General features: G+C 39.4%; 1 protein-coding gene across 1 annotated transcript in view; it reads right to left on the reverse strand.

Moving 5' to 3' along the window:
• Positions 1-413: 413 nt before the first annotated feature.
• The window catches only part of GPR158 (G protein-coupled receptor 158), a 182,146-nt gene continuing 156,846 nt past the window's right edge, over positions 414-25,713 (reverse strand). The window contains exons 7-11 of the mRNA XM_058832540.1: positions 19,992-20,230; positions 8,800-8,938; positions 4,737-4,842; positions 2,754-2,900; positions 414-2,003 (exon numbers count right to left, since the gene is read on the reverse strand). Coding sequence (XP_058688523.1) covers positions 549-2,003; positions 2,754-2,900; positions 4,737-4,842; positions 8,800-8,938; positions 19,992-20,230 — 2,086 coding nt within the window. The 3' untranslated portion in view covers positions 414-548. The remainder of the gene's footprint in view (positions 2,004-2,753; positions 2,901-4,736; positions 4,843-8,799; positions 8,939-19,991; positions 20,231-25,713) is intronic.

Genomic DNA, 25,713 nt, shown 5'->3' on the forward strand with positions numbered 1-25,713 from the left:
AAAGCAATCATTTTATAAAGTATTTTTGGGATGCATTGAGTTAGCAGTGCTATTTAGATTATATATGTAAAGTGAAAAGTCGTCACTTTAATAAGCTGCTCGTTGATACCCCTTTTTGTGACCAGGACATTTTCTGTGTCCCACTTCTGCTGGATCTTTAAAGTCCCAAGGGTGAGTTACAGCCAGTTACGGCATCCAGAAATAATTTGGTTAAGATCTACACTGTGCGTTTGCTATCATATCATTATTTTTTCTTTTAAAAGAGAATGGATTTCACAAAGGCAGATTTCTTTCATTGACACAGTAAAATCCTTGGAGCAGGGACCATATTCTGGGCACTGCTAATCACATTATTGGCACTCAACATATAAATAATAACAACAATAACGATAATTTACTTTGCTTAACTCCTACTTATTTGTAGTGCTGATTCCCTTAATTTAAGTGATGCTCCTTAGGAATTTTCAGATCCTTTTGGCCTAAGTCCCCTCTGTCTTTCCTGTTGTCTGTCTTCTCAATGTTGCTACTCTCCTCAGTCCAAAAGCCTCTTATTTTCGAGGTGCTGCTGTTTTATTTGCACTTATAGCAGAGGTGTTCAATAAAGCTACACTTCTTTCTGCATTTGGTAAATCTGCTGTATCATACTCCCAAGGGCAGACCTCAGCTCGAGATGCTAAAGGTTGCTGTAGGTAACTACTTGGCTTATGGGAGTTAGACGAAAGCACATTTCCCTCAGAAGAGGCAATTTTTTTCTGTTCAGCCAATTTATTGAGGTTTTCCTTTTCTGCTGTTTTCTGGGGCAGCTCCTCCTGCTCCCCAGCACGGGTATTGGGTGTATATCTATTAACATTCTCACACTTCAGCCCAGGAGAGACCTGGGACTTGGAATTTGACTGATTTTTCTCATTTTCAAAGATCTGCTGCTCTTGTGTCTCCTGAGTGGATGCTTCCACCTTCTCTGAGCTCTTTTGATTTGACTGTTGGTGCCCCTCAGGTGTCTTCAGCTTATGATGAGTCTTCCCCTTTGGCTGGGAAGGGTGGTTTTTCTCTGGCTCTGAGGAAGCAATAGATACATGTTTTTGAGCTTTAGAGTCAAAAGGCACAGGACCAGGAATTTGGTCATATATCTCCCAAGGACAAACTTCTCCTATGTTGAAATTTTCCTTGTGAAGAGACTTACCTGGGCCTGTGTCTGAATTTGCAGGTGTTTGACTAACCCTTTGCTGTTTAATAATTCCAGATTTATGGGTTTTCTTTGTTTCCTCAGATTGGGTAGAGTTTTTCCGGTGGGAATCCTTATGTTCCCCTTTATCGGAGGCTGAGTGCTTTTTGCTAGCCTCCTTACCCTTCTGCTGAGATTTATGAGATTTAGTGCTTTCTTCTAGACTTTGTGTTTTACCCGTCAGTCCCAGAGTCTTTTCCTTGGCACTAGCAATAACACTGAGGGATTTTTGTAACACAGATGTTCTTGGATGCAGAGGCTTCTTATCGGCACTTAAATTATGCGCACTTACAGATTTGCACACCAAAGGGACTGATTCAGTGGAGACAGCTTCAACTTTTTCAGGAGCGTTTTTGGTTAATTTGTTACCATTCAAGGAGTCCAGAAGTGTTTTCTCAGCAGCTATAACTTCTGCACTTTCTGTAGTTAAGCCATTTGGTTCTTCTGTTTGATCCCTAACATGATCGTAAGTGCTGTGGGACTTTTTTAAGGAAAAGACTCTGTTTTTCAAAGTCTCTTCTTTTGGCTTTGCAGGACTTGTGGAATCCGGTGGGTTTTTCTTCAGTGTGGCCAAGTTCTTCACAGCACTGTGCTCCATCAGGTCCTTCTCGTCCCTGGAGCACTGCCTGGTGACCGTCTCAGGGATTTCTGTAATACGCCGCATTATCGAGCGCCCCAAGCCCTTTTTAGAGCACCTTTTTTTCTGGAGATGTGGGTTATTAGCAATCATCTTTTTCCTTTTATAGATTTCAAGCTGAGCATACAGTTTCTTCAACTCATCCTGCAAAGCAAGTGAATGGCAAAACTAGTATTTACACAGTGAATACAGTCAAACAAGCAGCCTGATGAATGCAAGACCTATTGCTCTAAAAAAGGCATTAAACTCATTTCACTGTCTTTTCTAATTCTTGAATATGTCATTTCTCCATCAACTTGAATCACATTTTTTTCCACTTTAAAAAAAAAAGTTCAACCCTCAGGCACAAACATGTTACTTTCCACAACATGCACACTTCATTTATACTATTTCAGATTTCACAGTGCTGTAGTGCATGCTTTCCTGCTGAACTCTATAGCGGTTTTTTGTTCTCAGAACATAAGGCCTTTAATCATGTAAAATAAGAGTAAAGTAGTTTTCTCCATTAATCAAGTTTTTAAAAATTTATCTTTCTAGTTACATATGCTTATGCATATGTTACATACAAACGACTAATTAAAACAAAACCAAAAGCTGTTTGCACTTCAAGATAATTCAAAGAATCTGTAAGCTGAGTAACAGCTCTTGCTGAGGATGATTCCTCCTCCTTGGCCACCACTATGACTTTTACTACAACTAGTAATGCAGCATCTCTTCACACTCGTAAATACTTCCCACAACAGTTTACATGACTTGATACCACAATCATAAAAGATCTAAGCTGGCATTTTCCAGCTGGTATCTGCAGAGAGAAACAAATGCATGCAAGTTGGAGTTTTCTTGTAGGAAAGAGTGTTCTTGAAAACGAATGCTATTTAAATGAGTTATATGTACCCGAATATCTTCAGGATCCAAACTGTGTTCACTCCATGCTGAGTTGATACTGCTGTTCAGATAGGATCCCGACCGACCCATATCAAGCTCATCTTCATAAGCTTCTGTAGCTATATCATCTCTTGGGTTATTGCTTGAATGTGAAAACTGCAATAAGTATTCACAAAGAATATGTTGCCATGAGTGCAGAAGTTTACTTCAACATCAGTGCAAGAGCTTACAATGGTACAATGACCCTTCTACAGGTTTGATGTGATTGTCAAACTCAAAACATTACTGCAAACTTCACTGGCTTAAGTAGTGTCCTATAGAGTCTCCATATTGTATGGAAGAAACTCTTAATTATGATGGCGGAACTTGTTAAATCTTAGAGATTTGCATAAGGAAAAAAAAATCCTACATATTTTGATACTTGCTTGAACCTCTTTAAATGGCATTTCAATTAAGCTGGCATGAAAATAGACTTTCAGACATTATTTCCAATTAGGCTGCTAAAACAGTAAGACACTATTTTATACCACATACATCTTAACAATCCTGCAGAAAGCAGTTCTGCTAATTTAGATCCTAATCCTGAAAAGAAAGACATAAGGTGGAAAAAATAAAGAAAGAAACTAGTGAAAAAGTAGACTACTTTTTTCTTCTATGTTTAACCAAATCCTTGAAACAGGAGCTGGAGTGAGATTGTCATTATTGCTTTGTTCATATTGAATCACTCATGTGAAGTTACTATTGTCCACATAGTGATCTGTGCTCAGGACTTTATGAATAGAACTAAACCTTGTGAATCTCAGTTCTCTGAATTCTTTGGTGTGTTGGAAGAAAAGTCTGTGCAATGTAACACAGATAATAAGCTAAAAATGAAAATGTTGATCAGTAGTTATGAGTCAGCTTCAGAAAGGTCAATAAATTTTCTAGGCTAGTTTACAAAGACACCTCTGAAGATATGTAATAAAGTACATGAATATAAAATAGAAAAGATAAGATTATTGCTGAAGACCAGAAAAGTAATTTAAAATAAAACAAGGTTAAGGCTTCACGAATGAGTCCCTTGTCACGACTGTTCAATGTACATATATTTGACAGTCATCAGCAGACTCTGTTCTGACACACAGGAAAGAGGCAGGAATAGCAGCTTCATTAACCTGAAAATTCTAGCAACCTGAACTGCTTAATGCTCTTTCTTCATATGTAGCTTTCACCTTTACTGCTATTTTGACTCTCGAGCTTTTGATTAATATGATTAGTCATTTCAAAACCCATTAGAAAGTCATTCCTTTTACTGGGGTACTGTCCTAAGAAGGAAGTTCCACTCCATTCCTGGGGACTGTGGTTAGGGACAGGAGGAGCCACCTGCAGATCTCCTGCCCCTGGTGAGACGACACTGGGGCTTCGCTCCAGTGGTGCCCCCATGGGACGTGTCCCAGCTGCAGCTCGGGGATTTCTCTGCTCTTCCCTGACTCCTTCCATCACCATCGACTTGTGTCCTCACACACCTGTCTTGGCACTCCTGGCTCCCTGCCATGGCCATGTCTCCTCCCAGTGGGCAGCATCTGGCCCTGGCTTGCAAAGGGTTCTCCTTTTTCAGCCTGTACTGCCTGGTTTAAATCCCTGCCTCCCTATCTCATGGCTAGTCCAGCCTCCTGATTCCAGTGTTTCTATGCCCTTGCCTAAATTCTTTGTCTGATCTCAGCTAACTCTGGCAGCAGCATGGCCACACAAATACCTAAAAGAAAGCACAATTAGGCAGGATTATTTCCTTCTTGTATTAATCACATCAACATTTTAAGTACTTTGAACTCCTGGAATTTTGAAAGCTGAAAGAAAGAAAATTTGAAAATGTATACTTTTTAAAAATAAAAACAATACAGCTTTCAAGGCAAAATAGCCAAATTCTACATCTTCCTTTTCTATCAGTTGCTGTAAATTTACATTTATCTTCCTCAGTCATGGCAAGAGAAAAGAGACTGCAGACTCAAATACCTTAGGGATCAGAAGTAGCCCAACGGTGACTGTCACAGTCAAATGTGTGTGTGCAAAGAACAGCATCAGCATCCAGTCAGACTGAAGTCTTGAAGCAAGAATGAATCTGAAAATAGAATTCAGGGTTGCAATTCACTGTATTTCTCCAGTGCATTATATTTAATATCTTTAGTATTCCTTATGTTTCTTTTCACTGAATGGCCAAACACAACTGGTTTTGTTTTGTACTGCTTTCATATGGACTAAAAATTACATCCACGCTCTTTCCCTTTATGCCAAAATTCAAAAATAACTTTGAAAAAAACCCAAGCAACAAACCAAAACATAAAAAGAAACAACACACCTTAAATGATACTGTTTATTCCATCTTTCTCACTCTATTGAGCCGTCTTTTTGCTTTGTGTACATTGTCACAGTTTCTTTGAGTTATGGCAGCTTACGTGCATTAAGGAGCTGAAGGGATGGTTTTAGGTTAAGCACATGTACTATGATGAATTGCAGTGCACTTTATAAACGCAGGATGTCCACAGATCACAGCTACCGAGTACAGCTGATAAGCCATCCAAGGGAGAGCTGAACTGAAATGCATTTTAGCAGGGAGCAGAGAAATAGTCTTTACTGCAGGACCACCCAGCTCACTGCTGCGGGGTCCAGGAGCCTGTGAATGCTTGGAAATGAGGAGCTGAAGCTCTCAAACAAAACATTTCCTTTCTAAAGGACTGGTGGAACAAGCGGAGCAGTTAAAGCTGAAGCATGCGTGGCTTGTCTGCTTTAGTGAGCCCCCAAAGACAGAGCAGTAAGCAGTGCAATGGATGAACAGATGTACTGCTGGCTTGCAATTTCCAGGTTTACAAAAATTATTCAGATAGAAATGACATTTGCTACTTCTCCAAGTTCACAGATGCACATTTTGAAGAAGCTTTTGTTAATAGAAATAGTCTGGCATGAAACACTGGCTTACATGCTGCAATAATACAGTTATAATTACTTGTTTAATACTTTGTAAATGCAATGTTTTATGAACACAACAAAATATTTCAATTAATTAATTCCTAGAGAGATGTTGCTTTGGGGTGTGAGGGAATATGAAGAGGCTCAGGCCTGAGATTTAGCAAACTGAACACAACTGAATTGATGAAGATGACATGAGAAACTGATGGATGTAACAAATAACAGAGCAAAAAATGAACAGAAATTACAGACAGTGCTATAAAGGATGGCAGGATTTCATGGGTGGTTAATAGGGTGTAATTGGAAAGATGGCAAAACTTCACAGGTAATTGAAGGACCTTTGAGGAAGCAGAACTTGCAAGGTCAGTGGCACTGATGTAACTATATCAGTAACAGCAGATAAGCTTGTGATTGCCTAGCTAATGGCATCACAAATGCCAAATTGAGTACAGATGTAGCAAAACTGTGACCAATAGGAAAAAAATAATGAGAGCGGGTTGTTTATTTGGGAGAAGACAGGACTGGGACAGACAGGGGATAAGGTATGTGGGGAAAAACAAGCATGGAAAGAAGGGGGGGATAAAATGGCTAGCGACATGTAAGCAAGTTGTCACTGAGCTCTGTACCTGATGTATCTCCCATCTTCTCATTAAATCCTTCTTATGTGTGACACCACTCTCTCCATGGTGCATGTGTGATGAACAAACCTCAGGCAGCAGGTGGGTGACCGCCCCTGGGAAGAGCCAAAGTGTCAGCCCAGGCCCAACTGCAGAGGAGGAACAGGACCAGGCTGTGTGTGTTGGACCTGCAGTCACACACCCCTGTGGCCAGCCAGGTGCTGTGTGACTGCCCTGACGTGGATTTGTTCAACGTGCAGTGCAACCAACAGCAGCCAGATCCATCAGGCAGATGGGAGAAAGCACCCACATCCTGATGGCCACTGGATTTGGTTAACCCTTAACAGATCCAATCCTCAGATTTGGTGAAGGCTGTTTTGCTTGCTTTATGCTCGAGACCTTGACTGATTAAGGTATCCACGCCATACCATGCCTCTGAATGCAATATCACATTTGTAGTAGCCATTCAGCCCTAGAAAAGATAGGATTTCTATCTGAATGAGATTTTTTCCATATAAATTTTGGGTTTCTCAGTAATATAAGAGAAAGAGCAATGCAGGAATTTAACAGTATGCTGATCTGAAGATAATCCATGATCCTCTGTTGCTGAAATGGGAATACTTTCAAAGGAAAACAAAATGCAAACAGTTCAAGGTTTTATTTAGTTCTCTCATCAATCTTCTATGAGCTTTGGGAGTTTTCAAACTGGATGGCTGCCTTGTAGATGTCCTTCAAGGCTCCAGCACTTTCAACTTCATGACAATTTTGGTATGTCATATAAATCTAAATTTTACATTTCTGCCCTTTCAGTTGCATCCAGAACTTGGCAGGGAAGATGGAAGCAAAATGAAAGAAAAAAAAGGTAAGGAAACGGATCAAGAGTTGTGCATGCAGAAATGGACATAATCTCAGGAGGGATCGTGTACATTTTTTTCAATCTTATCTATAAACACTACACACTATTTCTTCAACAAACCAGCATACATCAGACAGATGGGAAAGAATCAATACAAAACAAACATTAAAAAAAAGAAAAAAAAAAGAAGGAAGAATAGGATCAGCAGACCTTCGGCTACAGGCAGAGGACTGTCAATAAGACAACTGAAAGACTGAATCCCTTTGTGTCTCCTTCATAAAGCATTTATTAAGATGCCCCATATCCTTCTTTTCCCCCTCTCTTTCATCCAGGGTTACTTGCTTCCTGTTCTATTGTTAAAAGAAACTTGCAGCCCACAAAATAGCTCTGAACTGTGTCTTCTAACACGGCTCAATACACAGTTTAGGAATATAAATTAATGGAGGAAAAAGTGACTGAGAAGATGTCATATTGGCTATAATAAACTCAAAATATTGTAAGTGAATTTTACATCTAACAGGAATTAAAAGAAGAATCGTTCCATCAAATAAAGATTTTAAAAAATAACTTTGCAGATGTTTGTGTTAGGGAGTATAGATTTTAAGTGTATGTGGGTGTAGAGATAGTGTTAGGAGAAGGGGAAGGAAAAAGAATGGCATGCTTGAAAAATGCAGTGAATTGCGTAACAATGTTAAGAGAAAAGAGCACAAGGAAGGAACAGAGATGAAGGGTTTGCTTTGCTGATGTTTACTTACAAAAGCAAAAATCAAGAAGACAAGGAGAAATGTTAGTGCCAATACAGACCAAAGAACAGAGAAGAGTAATTAAAGACTGTCAATGAAGCAATGTAAAACTAAAAAAAAAAAACAAAAGAAAAAAAATCTTAGTAAATAAAATCTGTTAGGAGGCAAAAGAAGGTGTGAGAATGTCAGAAAAAACTCTTAAGAGAGTTTTTACAGGATGAGATGAAACTCATGTTATCTTGCTCTTTTGCATTTTCTAGGACCAATTCATTTTTACAGGGTACTTTGTAGAAAAGCTAGATTTAGTAGAATTTCATGTAGCTCTAGCAAAGAACCTTATTTATTTATTACTACCCAAATAATTTACAAGTATGAAATGTAGAGCTCATTAGAGATTTTAGAAGAAATATGGGTCTTATATTACTGATACAGCATCATATGCAGAACAATTTTTTTATGGCAGCATATAAAACACTATGCTTCATGCCCAAACCAGTACAATAACCTTAACATACAGCTGCAGCTCATCAATCTGTGACACACCAGCAAAAGTTCATACAAACCAACATTCTTACCTGCTGTTTTTCTAGGGATACAAAACAGTGAGCGGTATGTAGATGACTGAAGACAGACAGTTGTTTCGCTATACCTATTTTATCATATGTACTGAACTTTGATCCAAGAAAATATCACATAACTATACTGAAGAAAACCCTAATTATAAAATTTCGAATTTTTGAATCTCATGGGAATAGTTTTTCGTAAGCACTTAATTTGCAGAAACAAATATTTATAAGACCTTCCATTATGCATCCTATCCCATTCACCCACTCTAAGTTGCACCATATGAAACCTGAAAGAGAAATGGTTAATTACTAGATCTACAGATCACTTGCCTAATTGTATGGAATATAGCAGAGATAATGAGCTCATTGTGAACTGCAACTGCCATATAACGTGGCTCATGAAATGCTGATGGGACTGTCCGCACTGCATAGCAGAGATAAACACCCCACAAGAGGAATAAAAATTCAGCTGTGAGAAGAACAAAAAGAAATAATTTGAAATTAGTTTTACAGATGGAAGGAAATTTGAAGCACTACAGTATCTTCTGTATGTGTGAGTATCTATGCAAAGACAATACACATGTATATAAGTACACACATAGGCATTCAAACTCTTTTGGATATTATCACTGTATGTGAAAGATTTGGTTTTTATTTTACACATCTTTTTCCAGATCAGGAACCTTTGCATTCATGGTATCTCAGTTTTTCAATTGACAACCTTTGAGACAATGTCTAAAAATGTCTTGTTTGCTTTTATATTAAGTACTACAGAAGTCTGACATCACTTCAAATATTTTTAACTGTAGCTATGGTTCTTTTTAGAGAGGCAGATACAGTGCTACTACCAGACTATATGCTTTGTAAGACAACACTTTCATTTCAAAGGTTTATAACTTAGATAAAATAACATATTTTGTGTTTAAAAAATTCCTCTGTTCATGATAGTTAATTTTGCTGGTACCCATAATATGATGAGTCACTTCTGAAGGTCTAATGCACTTAAAACAAATTATGTGTTTCTGTTAGGCGAAAAATGAGTAAAGGAAGAAAGGTGTCTGAATCAGCCTAAAATATTCAGTTAGAGCTAGCTCATCTGCACCCAGCAGTATGCTGACTTCAGCTTCCAGTGGACAGCTTCCAGTGGACAGCCTGATGAGTTATCATTTTGATCTTGATATGAATGAAGTGATTTCCTAACCATATTGAAAAACTCCCAGAAAAAAAACCCTACAGCTCTGTCATGTAGTTATGAATAGAGCTGGTGCCAGTCCATCTTGCCTTGCAGTCTGGGTTGACAATGGCTGGAAGTGTTTAAATGTCACCCAGCAATGTGCAGTTCCATGTTAGATCCCTGCAATGCCAGCACTGCTCCAGACCAGCTGCAGAAACTGTGATCCCATTGTTACTCATACACTTTTGTCTTGTTGAATTCTTGCAATAAAAACTATAATTAAATGCAGTATAATAGAAAATTAATTATTTTTCAGACTTATTTTTGCCAATGTTTTTTCTATACTGTAACTAAAGCTGGTGATCAGTGACATCACCCTTTGGAAGTGATCAGCGAATAATTACTGGTCTGGTTTCAGTGATGACACAAATGCTTGTAAGCCCCACCAGACTGAAATATAATGTCAGCACTGAGTTCACTGAAATGGGAGCACCTGTTCTCATTAGAACAAGTCCTCCAGTTCCTCTACTTTTAGTAGTCCATGAATGCTGTAACTTACCTATAATATATTGCTATACCATTTTGAGACTCTAATTTTGCTATTAATTCCAGCTAAAATCAGTAAGAGACAGGTCTGGATAAAATTAATTCAGTTACATCGATCTCGCTATACTATGACAAGAGTTCAGTTTTAACTCTTTGCACATTTCTTAATGAAAAATATATGTCCTATCTCCAGGATCATAACTTTTACTAGAACACATCTTCTACAGACCCAACAGCCTTACCAGTTACATAAACCCAAACACCTGAAGGAACATAATCCATCCAAACTGCTGGTTTTGTGTTCTTCCTCACCAAATCCTAACAATAATAAACATTTTGTCTTTTGACTAAATAATAGTAGGATTTGAGGCCTTACTGAGTGTCAAAATGAAAGGAATCTTGGTATGAGTCTTCTGAGACTGTGTATCCCAGCCTGGTCTTGAGCTCAACAAAAGCACACATGCAAGTATGTTTTTCTCAAATTCCTCACACACTTGGGAAAACTGGCCGCTACTTCCATTTAATTTCTAGAAAATTAGCTATGTTATAAATGAAATCTATCATTTCAGTTTCTTAAAAACTCCTGCACAGAATGGCTTACCAAGCCATCTTGATCCAGAAGAATTTCCTGAGCAACTGGAATAGAAATTTGGCTTTAATGAAATAAGAATAAAGGTGTTTTACAAATCTCCGCGGTTTGGGTTTTTTTCTTTAGGTAGTTGCCTCACATATGCAGAATCATGGCACTGAAATGTATTGCTCTTTAAATGACTGTAATTTACTGCTTTAATTGCTCCATAATGATTTAGTAGAAATTGAAAAGCAGAAAATTGTTACAATTAGGCTGCTAAAGGCAGATCACTATATCTTACTGTCCTGTCTTCTGTGGAAATCCTTCATACTAACACTGTTCAGCAGGGCTCCTCTAACATGCCAGACAATGCCTATTTCCTCACATTTTGCCTTTCATCCAAACTTCTCCTGCTCCCCAACATGAGCAGCAGAACTGAATAGATGAGCTAATTGTGAAATAAGAGGCACACTCCACAAAACCACCTATGGTCTGTTCTTCCTCTTTCTCAGCTGTAGTGAGAAGAGCCCCAAGTTTCTTTCTGACTGAAAAGATCAGTTACAAGTACTAACAGAGGCTGACAGTTTGAAAAGGTTTGGCTTTCAACGAAATTAGAACACTCATGTAAAATTTCATATGCTGAAAGTATTCTTATTTGAACTAAAGAGTGAGGGCCAAATTTTCCTTACTTTTAGAAGAAAAAATAAAATTCCTGTAATTTTGAATTAGTGGGGTTTAGTTGGTTTTTTTTTTTTTTTTTTATATAGAGCAAATAAAAATGGAAAAACCATATTTCCATTAAAAAAAAACAGAACAAACCCTTACAACCCAAACATTTCAATTAGCTGGGCTAAGTAGGAAAGTATGTTGCATCTGATCTCCAAATCTGATTAATTCTGAAAAATTCAGTTTTCAGTTTCACAGTCATACTTACAAGGAGTTCTTAAGACAAGAAGCAATTTCAAAGTATTAATGTACTGAAGCATAACAGTAGTTTGTACCATTCAGTGCATAATGCCTTTAGAAAAGCTTTACATTTAGAGCAGAGTTGGCATTCCTGTCTGCAGATAATAATTACTGTGACATCTGGTATGGAACACAAATACGGAAGAGCTCTTAAAACATAAGGTAAAATAACAGAGTTCCTTTACTTGCTAAGTCCAACATTACAATAATTTCATCAGCAATGACAAAACAAAGCAGACTGATAGAAAACTAATTTATTATCTAAACCACTAATTAAAGAGCCTAAATGTATCAAGTAAAAGCTGCGTTTGGGGGGAAAGTCAGGTTCCTATAATTACCTACAGATTGTTAGTGCAATTTGCAACAAAAATCTGAAGGTGTTATGAATCTGAAGGTGCCATGTTTCCTACATGGCCTTTGTACTTTCTCAATATAAAGTAACATATTAATATATTTATTACTCCAAAGAATAAAAAATATATCAATAACAATGGATGGATGGATGGATGGATGGATGGATGGATGGATGGATGGATGGATAGATAGATAGATAGATAGATAGATAGATAGATAGATAGATAGATAGATAGATAATTGAGTACATCTGTCCACCACGCAGCAAGGTTCCAATGTACAATTCATCTGTTGTTTATGGAACACTAGTGACTGTTTTGCACCAAATATCTTTAATGGTAAAATTCTGTGAAATGTGATATGAAATTTTTATTTGGCTTGCTGAATAATTTTCCAGTAAAAGTCTGGTGTAGAAAAGTGACTTTCTGACCACTAAAGGAATATCTTAGACTACTGCATACCTGTCAAAGAGCAAACTCAAAGCTCAAAACACAGGATCCTATGATTTAGCACAAGGCTTATAAATTTTCACATATTGAGCACAAAACAAAAAAAAAAGCTTCCTTTTCCCCTTTTGAAAAAATTATGGAATTTCCTAGGAGAGAGAGTAGACAGCTGTTCTCTGGACAGAAAGTGCAGAGTCAAAACAACAAAACATAATACAGTTCTGAAAAAAACCTTGCAGTAGTTACTCTGTAATAGTCCAAAACAGGCATTCAGATTTGTGAGAAAATCTCTGATAGATAAGAGGTTAAGAAAAGGCACAGTTGCTTCAAAGGCATATATGGATGCAGATATGAATGGAAAGCAGGAGATGAAAATGTAAAGTGACCTCAATATGTCATGTGCACAAATGAATTAGTCTTTAAATATCTCTCTTCTTAGTCACTACCTACTTCTTATCCACAGAACCTTTTATCTGGTCTTTGCATTATCTGATCAACCTGCTTAGTACATTCATTGGTGTTTAAAAATCAGGATTCGTCCTTGTCTTCATGATGCTATTTATGTCTTTAGAAAATGAAGCAATTTGGAGCACTTAGCTTGATCATCCAATACAGTGGGCCAGACTCGCCTGATGCCACTGGCCTGTTACAACAAAGTGTGTGCCATGTCTGCTCACTTGAAATAATTTTAGGCCACTGCTCATACTTTGCATCTTCTGATAACGAAGGACAATGATATATGTCCACAGTCTGTGGTATGTACCTGCTTTACAGAAAAGGATGGACTCAGCGTTGTTAATTCTGACCTAATCAAATTTTCCCAAAAGATCTGGGTTAATATATTTTCTAGGTTTTGCTAAACACGCAGTGGTTTGTGTTGCTGGAGCAGAAGGAAATCCCCACATGAATCCATTGCTGCTTTCACTCCTGCTATGCAGATGTTTGCACTTCACCTAATCAAAGCTGCCTAATGACGAAAGCTCTGCAATTTGCTGCAAATGGCATTTGGATGTCTACTGAATGACAGGAAAGACTGCAAGGGGGGAAAGTGGTCTAGCACACATGCACAACTGACTTCTAACTCTGCTTGTGCCTCAGGCTCCTATGAATATTAAAAAAAAAAAACCAACCCATTTGAGGTCCCCATTCAATCCAAACTTTGCAGAGGTAATAATTTTTTACAGAAGTTGGAGCACTTTTCTTGCAATTTGGGTGCCAAATATGCATTTTTGCTGCAATTTGCAGCAAAAATAAGCATGCAGGGGCTGTATTTGTAACCAGTGAGACCATACAAGTGTTGCAAATATATTTGACTAAGCTCTGTAACAGAGCCAAAGGCATTGCAACATGAACAACCATATTAAATGGACCATATAACCCTAATCTCACTGTGCCTCAGTTCTGCCTGTGTAAAATAGGGATAATGCCACCCTGCCATTGCAGGACAACAGTGGAAATAAATTCACCCATATTTCTGAAGAGCTTAAGTCCTAAACTCTGGGTTTTCTTCCTGACATGGTCAGGAGAGGAAAGTAAATTATTTCAGACTGTCCTGGTTGCTTCTCAGCTCTCCTACCCTGGCAGAAATGCCTTTCTCTTCATTCTCTTCTTCATGCCAGCCCCTCAGTGAAGATGGCTGTGGGCTCCCTGGGGCCAGGACACCTATTCCTGGGCTCACTTGCACTCTGCTGTCCAGAAGCTACTTGCAAAAAGAAGACATCCCTGAAAGATTAAAGCCCATTTTCATGGCTTTTTATGAAGCTTTATGTCTGACTGCACTTACTTGTTTAAAAAGCACTACCACAGGCCAAAACCAGGCCACTGCTCCCCAGGGATGGTGACATAAAAAAAGCTGTGACTTGCCTAAGTTCAGTTGGTATTCTGAACTCTACACTGTTGGTAAAATAGTACTGTTCCAACAATTATGCCATTTTTCCCCAGGTTTTAAGTTCTAATTACTGATTACCACTCTACTTACATCCATAACACGCTACGACAACCCATGTATTTCTCTACCACACTTCACTACATTTTAAATCCTGTTTACTGAAATAAAGTGAGCTATGGCTTTGGAAGCGCAGCTCTTCCATCCGTTCATTCACTCAGGGTGCCAGCTGGAGCTGAGCATGCACCATTTTAAAACTGGAAAAAAATTGTGTCCTCGATTGCTCCTGTGTTGCCAGCCAACGCAATCTCTTTCTGCATCGCTGTGTCCAATCTCCCACCTGGAGAGTTGCACCATGTCATAGGAGAAGCTTTTTTCTTCAACTGAAAGGATTTTCATATATTTCAATGAACTGTGATTACAAGTCTTTAGTCTTGAGTTATTCCTAGCAAATTATAAATTACCAGAGGTTTATCTGTCTCTCCCACCATATCTCAGCATCATTTTAATTAGCTATGCACAGCAATAAAGAGAGCTATTTGTGATGCAAGAATTGATGGTGGCAGATTCAGACTTTTTTTCCTCACAGAACTTCCATGGCCTGTGGCTGTGAAGGCTGTGAAAGAAGAGTGGGGTCCTTGGGCTGGTGGGGAGGCACAGCATGCTCTGTCCCCAACACTGTCACAAGACTGCCTTGCAGGTCTACTCAAAGGGATGCAATGGACATGCAGACCATGGTCTATGTGTGCCCTAGAGATGGCTTTTGCTGGCAGTGGAGACATACCCACTGACCTGAGTGTGAGCAACACACCTAGGAGTCTCACTGCACTAAACACATGCCAGTCTCAGGTCTCTAGGAGCTTCTCTCATTTCTGCACTTCTTTTAGCCCCTATACTCAAGCACTTTCTTAATTCCTCTGCACAGATGTGCTGTCCTGCCTCATGACTTCCACAGCTCACTGTTGTTATAAAGTCATCTGGACACTCTTGTCTCCACGTGCCCCATCATCCTCTTCACTTGTGTGTGGATGAAAGAGGAAAAAGAGGATCAGCTGAAAACTGGCTGAGTGTGGGTCCTCTTCTCTCACATCTTAAAGAGGATGCAAGCAAATGCCAATGGCATCCAAAGTACTTAAAATATTGGAAAGATTTGGAGCAGTAGTGTGCTCCAAAAAGAGTGGTGCAAAGACAAAAGCGAAGTCAGAGCACCTTCCTAAACCACAGGGGACTTGCAGAAGCAACTAAATATGGCATTCACCAATACATAAACACATGGCCCAGGCAACACAGACATTTCCTGTGCAGAAATATTTTGTTGAAATCATGCCTAAGTAAAGGGTACGGAATTTCACTTATCATGTAACAGGTAACAAGAAAAATCAATGTTACTGCAGGGGGTAATGCAACTCAAACTGCAAAACCTGGGGGTGCCAGCAGCACTCCCCATCTTTGGTGCTGTCTCTCATACTCTTCCAGATTTACCTTATCCTAGTGACATAAAACTGCACAGTGCTGGTGATGTGGACTGTGGGAGGACTGCTGAAGAGGTGTACAGGGTGGCAGGAGTGGTTCACAAGCAGAAAAGAGACAGAGCTGAAGGTACTTTGTAAAACTGTTCTTTTCCTATCTCTGCTGCAAACATTTTATACAGCCCTGGTCTTACCACTTAGAATAAGCTTTTCACAAGTGATCACTATTTTTACGTGATACATTTTTTGAGTATCTAATGTGAGAAATGAAGCCAGATCCACATCAGTGCTGAATTCTAAGCATCTCCTTGTTGTTCTTTCCACAGAGGAGACTATAAACAGTACTCTAAAAAACCAGTCCCTCGATGTGTCAAGACAGACACTGAAAATGGATAATTCTGGCTATAATATTTGTACACTGATGCTAAGGGAAACATGTTTTAAAATGTCCATTTGAAAACTAACAGTTCTTTATTCATTGCATGCTCTGAAAAACACACCCCAAATATGGCATAGGGCCACATCAAATGGTGATAACAAAAAGAAATAATAACCACTCATTCACTGAATGCAGAAGAGGGCCTGTAGAAAATTTAATGAAAGGGCCTCATAAGGATATATTACAATGCTCTAGCTCAAAACTGTACAGGCAGTCTTGATGCCAAATTTTTCAGAGTCCATCCTGGCACCTCATGCCCTCTTTAGATGCAAAGATTATGTATGTTAAATATCAATAATGAATAGGAGGGAGTTCTTCTGGGAACAGTCCAAAAATACTCACTTTGTTCCTTTTCCTGGCTGAGAGCATGCAGGAATTATGAGGAAGTTTCATATTTGAAACCCTCCTGATGCCCAAGACCCAAAGCATGACGTACAGATGTGTGGGCCATGGTAGCAGCTCAGTGCAGTGGAGCAGCACTGCTCTTGCTAGACAGAAATCAAACAGGTGCAGGGGAAAAGCATCTCCATGTTTTTAGTTAATATCTGTCATTCACTTCTGGTCTAAATAAAAACTGAAAAACACACACAGAATGCATGGGGGATTTTTAAAAACTTCCCTATCCATTTGGGGTGAAACTGGCCCTGTTGAAGTCAGGAGCATCCACCTGTTAAGATTCCACCTCTGCTTTCTGTGCTTCTGCATGCATGTTTATGTCCCTGCCTGTCTTTGTCTCCTCCCTGGGGCTTTGATCATTAAACTTATTATATTGTTTCTCTTTCCAGTTTCTGGGAAGCTCTTTTAAATCATGTGCCAATATCTATTACACTTACAGGATGTTTTTCCCTGAGGATAAAGAGTAATAGCTTGATTTGCAACACTGCAAGCCCTTAGGTACTAGAATGGTATATCACTTGGAGTATCACCAGGTATCACTTGGAGGCATTTTCTAAGTCAAAATCTGATGGTGACAGGTACAGGTATAGAATATATTCAGGCCATAAGAAAAAGGCTTTGTGGGTGAGTATTTTCAAGGCCTCAGGTCTTTCTCTGCAGTCTCAGACTGTCAACCGTGCCATAGCTTTTCCATGAGACAGATGCCCTGACCTTGAAAGGGATGCAGAAACTAGAACAGAGGAAATAAAAGAATAAGGCAAGTGACAAATAAGCTACCCACAAGTATCCAACCCTAAAGAAAATACACACTAACTTACAAACCCGAAGGAAAATTCACAGCAACTTACATTACATTATGTAGATAAAATAAGATTTACTGAATGCTAATTTTTCTCATCAGCGTATCACAGAGTACAGAGGCAATGCCAGAAATGGTGATAACCACTGTGTGTAAGTCCCTATGTGTCTCACAGAGACCATCCTCTTAAACTTAATGGAAATGTAAATATAAAACATTCACTGCAATAAAAGTCTCCGGAGATAGAGTCTAAGTAGCGTGATTAGTGTGGAAAATGCTTCATAAATCCCAATTCCAATAATCAGTGGTAGCATAAAGGATTCATCTCATTATGACTTTGTAGCAGAGCCTTGTTAATTCTCACTTCACTAATCTGTGACCTTGAAAATTCCCTGTCCGCATTTCAGTGAAGTGTTGACAGCTGAGTGAAATAGGGAAGTATTCCAGCAAGGGCTACAAGTGACAGAAAATATCGCAAAACACTCACTAGATTTATATAAAATACTGTGCCTGACTGAATAAAATGAAATATCAAGTCTTTCATAAATTTCCATCCACTATTCTTATTTTAGCATTTGAAATCAAAGAGCAGAATCTATCAATTAATTTATTGGACATTATATTTTGCAAGGCTGCTGCCATAGGAATAAAAGGAGTTCTGTGTAAAGGACATTACTTCTGATATATTTCTGAGATGAAATATCTAATTTTGGGATGAGTTCCTATTGACTGTAAGCTTTTCAGGCCATTATTAGCCATAAAAATCTTGAAGTCACATGCACACATATAAAATATATATATATATTTATATATAGACCACACATGTTACTACAGTCTTGTAGGTGCTTATCTCCTGCTACCACTAATATAACTGCATAGTTTACTGAAGAGTTGCATAATTCTGTTTATGAGGTAGTGTGGGTAAGGCAAAATGACCAAACAAAAGAAATTCTGCCCAGTTTTCCAGGCTCGAGAGTTCACTTTGCTTCTACTACCCCTGAGTGTGTTTTGAAAAACATTAAAAACTCTTCTAAATGTAAGCATACCTTAAAAACATACATTTTTTTCAAAACTAGGCAGACAGCAACTTACATAATTTCTTGCCAAAAGATACAATGGATCATAATTGGGTATTAAGATCTGAGTTGTTAATCACTACGCCACCAGAATTACAAAACCCAGAGACTAAAAACATTTGTTGCCATTATGCAAAACCATTGCTATAAAAATATTAATAAAACTACACTGTCAAATGCACCAAAATTTTGATCCAAAATGCGTTAGTGCAGATGACATCATTAAGTGTTTAATATTTAACTCTTCTTTGTTAATTTTACAACCTCTCTGGCAATACTACTATTCCATTACTGCAAAGTACACTCTCCAAAAGGACCCAAATTGAGATGCATTTCAAAACATGCTCCTTCCTACTCCTCTCTGTGTGGTTTACCAGTGAGCATATTGAGAGATGGGGTACCCCTGTGCCTGAGTGCCTCTGAGGTCTTACAGAAAGGAGAGAAAAGCAGAGCACAGGGGAACCTTGGAGCCATGGAAGCTCCTCAGTGAAGCTGGCAGCAATGCTTTGCCATACACTGACTTTCTGTACACCAGTCTCAGAGAAAACACTTCTGTCCATCTCATCTGCACTCTCGTGTGGGGAAGCCACCATTATTTCTCCCTAACCCTCAGCAGCAGAGCTCTGTCAGTGGGATGTCCATGGGAGAAGCAGGGAAAGGGCAGAAAAGTCAGAATTCATTTCAGATTTCAAAAACATTGTATTTGAGACAGTGGGTGGCTAGCCTGGGCTGTACAAGCAACACTGGCTCTAGGTGGAAGCACTGCATGGGAGAGAGCACATTTCCCTGTTTAGCTGAACCCTGGAACTGTTTCTTACAGAGTTAAGGAAACAAAAACTAATCCTTTCTCTGCTTTATATGACTTCTGCAGGGTTTCTGTCTATTCCACGCAAAACACATCTAACAAATACTTCAAGTTGGTGCATTTGATGCTCATTTCCTATTCCCTGTACTTTGATACCAATTTCTGTAAGGTTATGAATGAGTGGTGTTGGAAGTTCTTTCTCTCTTCACACAAAGACTCTGTCCAGTTCTGTGGTGCAAAATCAAAAGCCTTCATTAAGCTAGTCCCAATTTCTCACTTCAACAGTAGAAGAACCATCGAAGAGTTTCAATAGCAGAAGAGATACTTCTTCCTTCTGCCTTCAAAGATGAAATGTCTTGAGCACCCATCACTTTCTTACTACAATCCAAGTTACAAACCTTTGAAAGTCATAGAAGTGTCAACATATTTTTTTTACTTCTCAGCCCATTTAAAAAACATTTATGCTGATATTTTACTGCCATAGTTCTCACATATTAGGCAGTCTGACAAAACCTTAAGATATTCTAAAAAAAGAAAAATTAAAAGGCATGAAGCTTTATTTTAGAAATTAAAGATAAGCTAGAAAATTAACATACCAACAGCCATCATGTAATCCCAGCGGTCTATGAGGCACATATTGAAGATCAGATGGTCAGATGTTTGCCCTTGACCAATGAGTGGAATGTTTCTCTCCAAATTTTGGGTTATTGCAGAAGTCCAGCCAATGAGAAACCAAAAGACTACCAGAAGAATAACAGACAGCATCCTCATCACTCTCCCACCTGTCATATATGGAATACGCTGAGCCGTTCGGGACAGGAATACCTTCAAAACCCTGAAAAATTCAGACAGTGCAGAATTAAGAAGAGCAGTAGTACTGTCAGAGGAATTAGACTTTCATTTTATTTTGGTTACAGATTTTTTTAAAAACAAGTCAACAGTCTTTCGTTTGACAGTATGTATAAGAACAAAGTTTGGAACATTATTACTTTCATATTAATCATATTTAAATGGAACTGATTGCTGCCCAGAGACTGTTACATAGCAATAATAGAAAATATTAGCAATGCTTATGTTAGAGACACACATTTACAGGCTGTCTTGTCAAGCTGTTTTGTACATTCCATCTCCCAGTGGAAGACTTCTGTCTTTGAAAGATGAAAGGTCATTTCCATAAACCAGCAACCATGTATGTGAGATTTTATTTTGTTTTGATGCTGTCTGCTCCCCAATCCTGCTATTTCCAGAGAACAAATTAACACTTCTTAGATATTTTTCCCACTGAGTTTGATGCTACTGAGACAATAACCTACTCATCACAGAAACAACTGTGGAAGGCATTTTGCTAATTAAATGGGGTTTGATTTGTTTAGAGGCAACAACACGTTTTTGAGCTAGGGCAGAACCATCATAAGAAAAGCCACACCACACGTCAAGCACTTACACCACATAACAGCTACTGAACACACAACACTCACTTCAAAAATAATTGCACTTATTATTAAGATAAATTTACTCCCACCAAGAACTGTTCAAGGAAATAGCACCTGCCTTTTCTATCCAACACCACCTGCTAATGCAGAAAAAGGTCCTCCTAGGAGCATGAGAACAACCAAAATTTGAGGAAATCCCCTTGGGAAGAAGTAGTAGTTTGATTCTTCATGTAGCACAAAATGTGCCTCTGGGCTGCCTGCACCATGGGATCTGCCAGAAACATCTTCTGGGAGCATTGCAGCGCTCCTGCCTTGGCCCTGCTAAGCTAAAAAGGATGAACACTGAGGAAAGGCTATCATGGAAGTTTTTATGTACCCAGACTGTTAGACGCAGATGAGCTGAAGTTTAAAGGCTGTTTTAGACACTGAGGTCTTTCAAAGTGAAGAGTTTAACTGTTTCAGTGATTTTGTCCTCAAAACCACAGTGGTTCCTGACTCCTGAGCTTTAGCATGTGCAGTCTTAATATCCATGAAGAGACAAATTATCAGTGAGGTCTTGAGATCGTGATTATTTTTTTCCCTAAAGCTGATTTTTAAAATTCTCTTGTCAGCTCTTAAGTTATTTCAGTGTACCAAGCATCAAGCCACCTCCCAAGACATTCCACAACTAGGCCTGCCTTTTCAGCAATACAAAATCACACTTCAGGTTAACATTTATGTTTAAATTTGTCTGACAGAAGGCAGAAGCAACCAGTGTTGCCTCTCAAACAACTAACAGAGAAGTGTCTTTAAAGGTAGAAGCACAAAAGGTTTTCTGCATCCATATCAATGAATCAGCATTTGACTACAAACACAGCCTTCACAGTGTGCATTAGGTGAAGTCAGAGATCTGAATATGTTCAACATTATTCAGCTGTTTCCCTCCCAACAGTCACTCCACAGGGAGTCACAGTTTTTGATCTTCCCATGTTTGATAGATGTTCTGCTCTTCCTTTGCAGACGCTAAGTGCCTTATGTTGGAAGCAGACTCCAAAGACTTCATCCAGGAGAGACAGAAAACTCCACAGAGGCAAGGCAGGCCACTTGCCTCTGCATTGCTCAGCCCAGCACCACTGTTCCAGGGCAGCACTGGTGAACTCTCGTTTTCTAAACACTAATTCCTGATTTTTATTAAAATCAGGAGGCAAAGGTTTCCCCTCTCCCTGTTGTGAATGCTGGTTAATAGTTAGCTGCCCTGAAGGGAAGAAAAATGTATTCTTTTTGTGATGAACTGGAAAATTTCACAGATATAGTTTGTCCTTTGAGAAAAATACCATCGTAAATTTTTATGAATGTTTAATTATTAAAGAAATCACACAAACCAGCTGAGAACTATTAGAAATTTTTTGTATTTTGGCTCCAAAGTAAATTCTTGATGATTCAGCTGAAAGTCAACATGTGAGCCTATTTTGGGCATAATAAGGCAGAACCCATTAGTTTTTTTTCAGTACTAGTTCATGAACTGCTGCCTGTGAGACAGCTTTCTAAGGGAGAGGCGTGGGCTGCTGTTACATTCTATACCTAAGCACAGTGAAACAAATAATATTTTGCAATACAGCAGTCAAACCCCCTCCAATTTGGATCAAATCACATTTCATTTTTTTCTCTTCTTTTTCATAAAAACAAGCATCCCCCACCACAATCATTTCTACCTTGGACTCGTAGGCTTACATATAAGCCAACCTTTATGCTTCTTTTTTCAATCATTCTTTTTCTGGAAAACTGTAAAGAAAGTTGGGTCAGATCAGCAATGTTGCAAATCTCCTTTTCAGAGGTTGTGGTACAAAAGCAGTCAGGCAGAACACAAGCTCCCAAGTTGCAATTCCCTCATCCTCCTGCCACAATGTGAATCCAAAACCTCATTGCTCACCACCTCAACATTGACTTACATGCTCTGTCTGCTCTCATCTTCTATGTATTATTGAACATGTATCAAAGCAGAGACAACTGCCCAGGAGTTCCTCTCTCAAGGGTACATCTCACCAGACTGGAAGGTCATTATCTTTCCTGTACCTCTGACTCATAGAATCAGAATTCACTGTAAAAAAATTGAACTTCTGTATGAGACCAGACTGCCTCAGCAAACACATGGTGTTTGACTACTGGTACCCTCTATCAGAAAACAGGGGAATTACTGATTCAAATCCCTGCCCTGATTTCCAGGTAGACAATCTTCAAGTCCCCCTTTTGCACTCAGTTCAACACCTCTATATTGGGTCAAACTAGCTATTGAACAAATAAAAGATAATTCTTACTGGGAGGCAAGAAGTGGACTGCATTGCTGCTAGGAAATCAAATATGCCCTGGGTCACCCTTGGCACTGAAGCCAACTGGCAGAGAACAGCCAGCATCCATACTCTTACTCTCAGCACTACAATTCAGCAGGACAGAGGATGGAGTCCCAGTGGCCAGGAATGTCCTCAGATGCTACTTAATTTATGAATTTAGATGTATTCCCAGATTCAAGTTCCTGAGCAAAGTAATATTTAATTATGAGTATCAAGTAAGGCGAACTGGATAGACTCCTCCTCCTGTCCTATCTACAGCCAAAATTACTGGCAGCACCAGTCAGTGCCCTGGTAGAGGCTATGGGGTCGGTTTAGGTCACTGACCTAAAGCAGAAGAGAAAATTTAACCATGTTCCTCAGTATCTTCTAGCTATACTCCCACCTAAAACCACTCAGCATATGCAATCCACTTTTCTGCACTGCTGTTGGATAATTGAACAATCATTTCCAGTGACATATCATCAGCTCTGTTTACAGGCAGGTCAGACAGAGCATTGCAATGTGTTTCACCTGCTCTTCTGGAAAACACAGCTGCCTTCGAGCAAAGCCTTGACTCACAGACAGCTACAGCCAGGATTAAAGCTGAAATGCAATAGCTGTTCTTTTCACAGAGTGAGCAGAAGGTGCAGTTCAGGCTGAATGAACTGCCTGCATGTAACTCCCAACTCTGCTGCACCATCAAGTCTGGGGACAATCAAGGTACACAGTTTGAAGATTTTCTTTGGGGTGCCTGGCTCCGTATTAATGGAGAAGGGGTGTTGCAGTCCACAACTTCGGGATCTCGTCCAGGAAGCCGCAGGATTCTGGGGACCAGCATGGAACACCAATGAGACGGGCTCCTGGTTCATGAAACCATTTATTCAGCATGGGAACAAACTCCGGTCCAGAACAGAGAGCCCTGAACAGAGGCACAGCAGAGGTTTTTGAAGGACAGAACTCTTGAGGGTCTCCACCCTTGAAGGTGGAGTTCAGGGTCAGGGACCACTAGAAACACAACAAGGGAGAAACCCCCAGGGACTCAAACCCAATCAGAACTCCTGGGCTGCCCTTCACAAGGGGTTTGGGGTGGACAATGTAACTCTTTGTCTCCCCTGACAGGTCATCACAAAGGGGAGGACTTGATTGCAAACACTGAGAGCCAAGGGAAGCCCAGCAGCTGGGAAGGGAAGCGATGCTGGAAGTGGACCTGAAGCAGAGGGACAGAGCACGCTGGTTCACAGGACTGGCTGGGATCACCAGCTTGGAAACATTAAGTGAAGCATGTGGCTGCTGCTGTAGTCATATCCTAAGATGCAATTGTAACCTTAGAAAATAAATAAAACCATATTACATTTTCATGTCATATCAACAAAAAGATGGCCCCAAACTACCACTGCAGAAACAACAGGTGAAAGATCCTGCTTTGACAGCAATGACCTAGCACAGTTTGTTTATTTTTTATTTCTAGCATCTGTCATTTTGTGATTCTACTGAGTCATTTCTGTCAAACTGCTCTGTTCCAGACTGGTGATTTTTATTATGATACAAAAGCTACATCAGAAAGATAACGGGTCAAGCCCTTCGGAAGTATATTGCCCTCCTACAGTGCAGGGAGTATGTCTTATCTACTTTTCTGGAATAACAGTGAATATGCCACTATTTACTTTTAGTTAGTAAACTGATGTGATTCTACTACAAGTGAAAAGGTACCAGTGGGACATGTATGGCACCATGTCAATACAAAAGATAACCTACACTTCACACTTGACACACAGACACACACACATACACAAGTACTGGGTGCAGGCATAATTTCCACATCGGGAAAGATGACTGAATAAAGAATAACAACACTTAAGGCCCAAGACCTCAGAAATCATATTTAGATAGACTCGTACCATCAGTTAGTGGCCCTTGCTGGAAAGCGTGAGAGGATGGATCCAGGTTCTTCTCAGTAGTGCAAGCAACAGGACAAGAGGCAACGAACAGAAAGTGATGAACAGGAAGCTCCACCTGAATTCATGGAAGAACTTCACTGTGCAGATGATCACACACCAGAACAAGAGAGGCTGTGAAGTCTCCCTCACTGGAGATATCCAAGAACCATCTGGATGCAATGCTGTGCAATGTGTTCTAGGATGACCCTGCCTGAGCAGGGAGGCTGAACCAGATGACTACTGTGGTCCCTTCCAAGCTGCCCCACCCTGTGACTGTGAATCTGTGTCTGCTCACTCAGGCCACTAATGGTACCATAAGCTTGTTCCATAGTTACAAGGTAAACTATAGGTACCAATAGTGCTGGAAATACAGGGAGGGAGATTGTGCCGCAGAATTGTTTCCTCTCTACTGGAAGTGTACCTGACTTCAAATCCTTACCTGGAGGAACTGTGTTTAATAAATGGCAATATTACTATGTGAGGATATCTTAATGGTACAGTAAAAATTCCCAATCATAAAATTTTGTGCATTTAGTTATGAGAGAAGCAGTGCTATTTTTGAAACATTTTCTGCAACAAATTATATTTACTTTCAAAAATGTGATTTTGCAACTACAGTTTCCTTGACATCTTCCCTAGAGT

This window comes from Poecile atricapillus, chromosome 2 (assembly GCF_030490865.1).
Source record: "Poecile atricapillus isolate bPoeAtr1 chromosome 2, bPoeAtr1.hap1, whole genome shotgun sequence".
In the NCBI taxonomy this organism is placed as follows: Eukaryota; Metazoa; Chordata; class Aves; order Passeriformes; family Paridae; genus Poecile; species Poecile atricapillus.